The 1,084-nt window shown below is 44.4% G+C and overlaps 1 protein-coding gene across 1 annotated transcript; it reads right to left on the minus strand.

Moving 5' to 3' along the window:
- Positions 1-334: 334 nt before the first annotated feature.
- LOC149098820 (uncharacterized) lies at positions 335-808 on the minus strand. The gene has a single exon (XM_089276729.1). The coding sequence runs from the start codon at positions 806-808 to the stop codon at positions 335-337; it is 474 nt and encodes a 157-aa protein (XP_089132855.1).
- Between the last annotated feature and the right edge of the window lie 276 nt (positions 809-1,084).

A 1,084-nucleotide genomic window follows, 5' to 3' on the forward strand; every position in this document is an offset into this window, starting at 1 on the left:
TATTTAAAGACAGATATACTGTACAATTCACTGGCGATGATCGGTCATTACATTACATTAAGCCATCTTCGCTCCCAGTGGGGAGCATAGGGCGTCAACCATGGACCTCCACCTGACTCTGTTTTTGGCAGATCTCTTTACCTCTATGCAAGTGGTATTATTCTTGGCGAGCTCGTCTTGCACGCTTCGCTTCCAGGTTTGCTTTGGCCGGCCTCTTTTTCTGAACCCCTGAGGAAATTCCACTCGAGGGCAGAACGGGTAATGTTATTCTCAGGCTTTCGTAGCGTATGCCCGATCCATTTCCACTTTCATATAGATCTCTTAATGCATTCTTCTATACGACTTTGTTGTATCCTTTCCCATAGTTCTCATTTGAAATGACCATTGGCCAACGGATATTCAGGATCTTCCTTAAACACTTGTTGATAAATGTCTGCAACATCTTGATCCGTAGTTTTGTCGATATCCAGGTTTCTGAACCATACAGAAGGGCAGACTTCACGTTTGTATTGAAAATTCTGAGCTTTGTTTGCAATCTAATACATTTTGCTTTCCACACAGGCATAAGCATCGAGAATGTCGATTGCGCTTTCCTTAACCTGGCTGTTATGTCCTCGTCAGTTTTGCCAGTTTCATTGCTGATATTTCCCAAATACGTGAACTCGGACACTCTTTCAACCGCTTCCCCATGAAGTTCCAATGATTCTTGTTGCCTCGCGCCAATTCGCATCTCCTTTGTTTTCTGGATGTTGATTTTGAGCCCTACCTGACCACCAGTCTCTTGTGGTGTTTCTCCGTTCACGTTCATATCAGGCAGTCGGTGTGTTAGTAAGCAAAGATCGTCAGCATAGTCCAAGTATTCTAGGCGTAGGCTCATTGACCACTGAAGTCCCAAACGTTCACCCTAGTACGCGTTGTTCGACACCCAGTCAAGTACCACAAGGAACAGCAACTGCATCGAGGTTTTGACCTCGATGGGCTCGGTCATAGTTCTTCCATGAAGCACTTGCGCAAGTACAGCCCTGATACTGAACCTTAAGCATGTTGACGATTTCATTAGGTATAATGTAATGACAAAAAATCC

This window comes from Orbicella faveolata, unplaced genomic scaffold (assembly GCF_042242905.1).
Source record: "Orbicella faveolata isolate gen_17 unplaced genomic scaffold, um_ofav_v1 contig_46, whole genome shotgun sequence".
NCBI classification, from domain to species: Eukaryota; Metazoa; Cnidaria; class Anthozoa; order Scleractinia; family Merulinidae; genus Orbicella; species Orbicella faveolata.

Coding starts and splice junctions, on each gene's coding strand:
- LOC149098820 (XM_089276729.1), bottom strand. CDS start 808: ATGAACGTGAACGGAGAAACACCACAAGAGACTGGTGGTCAGGTAGGG.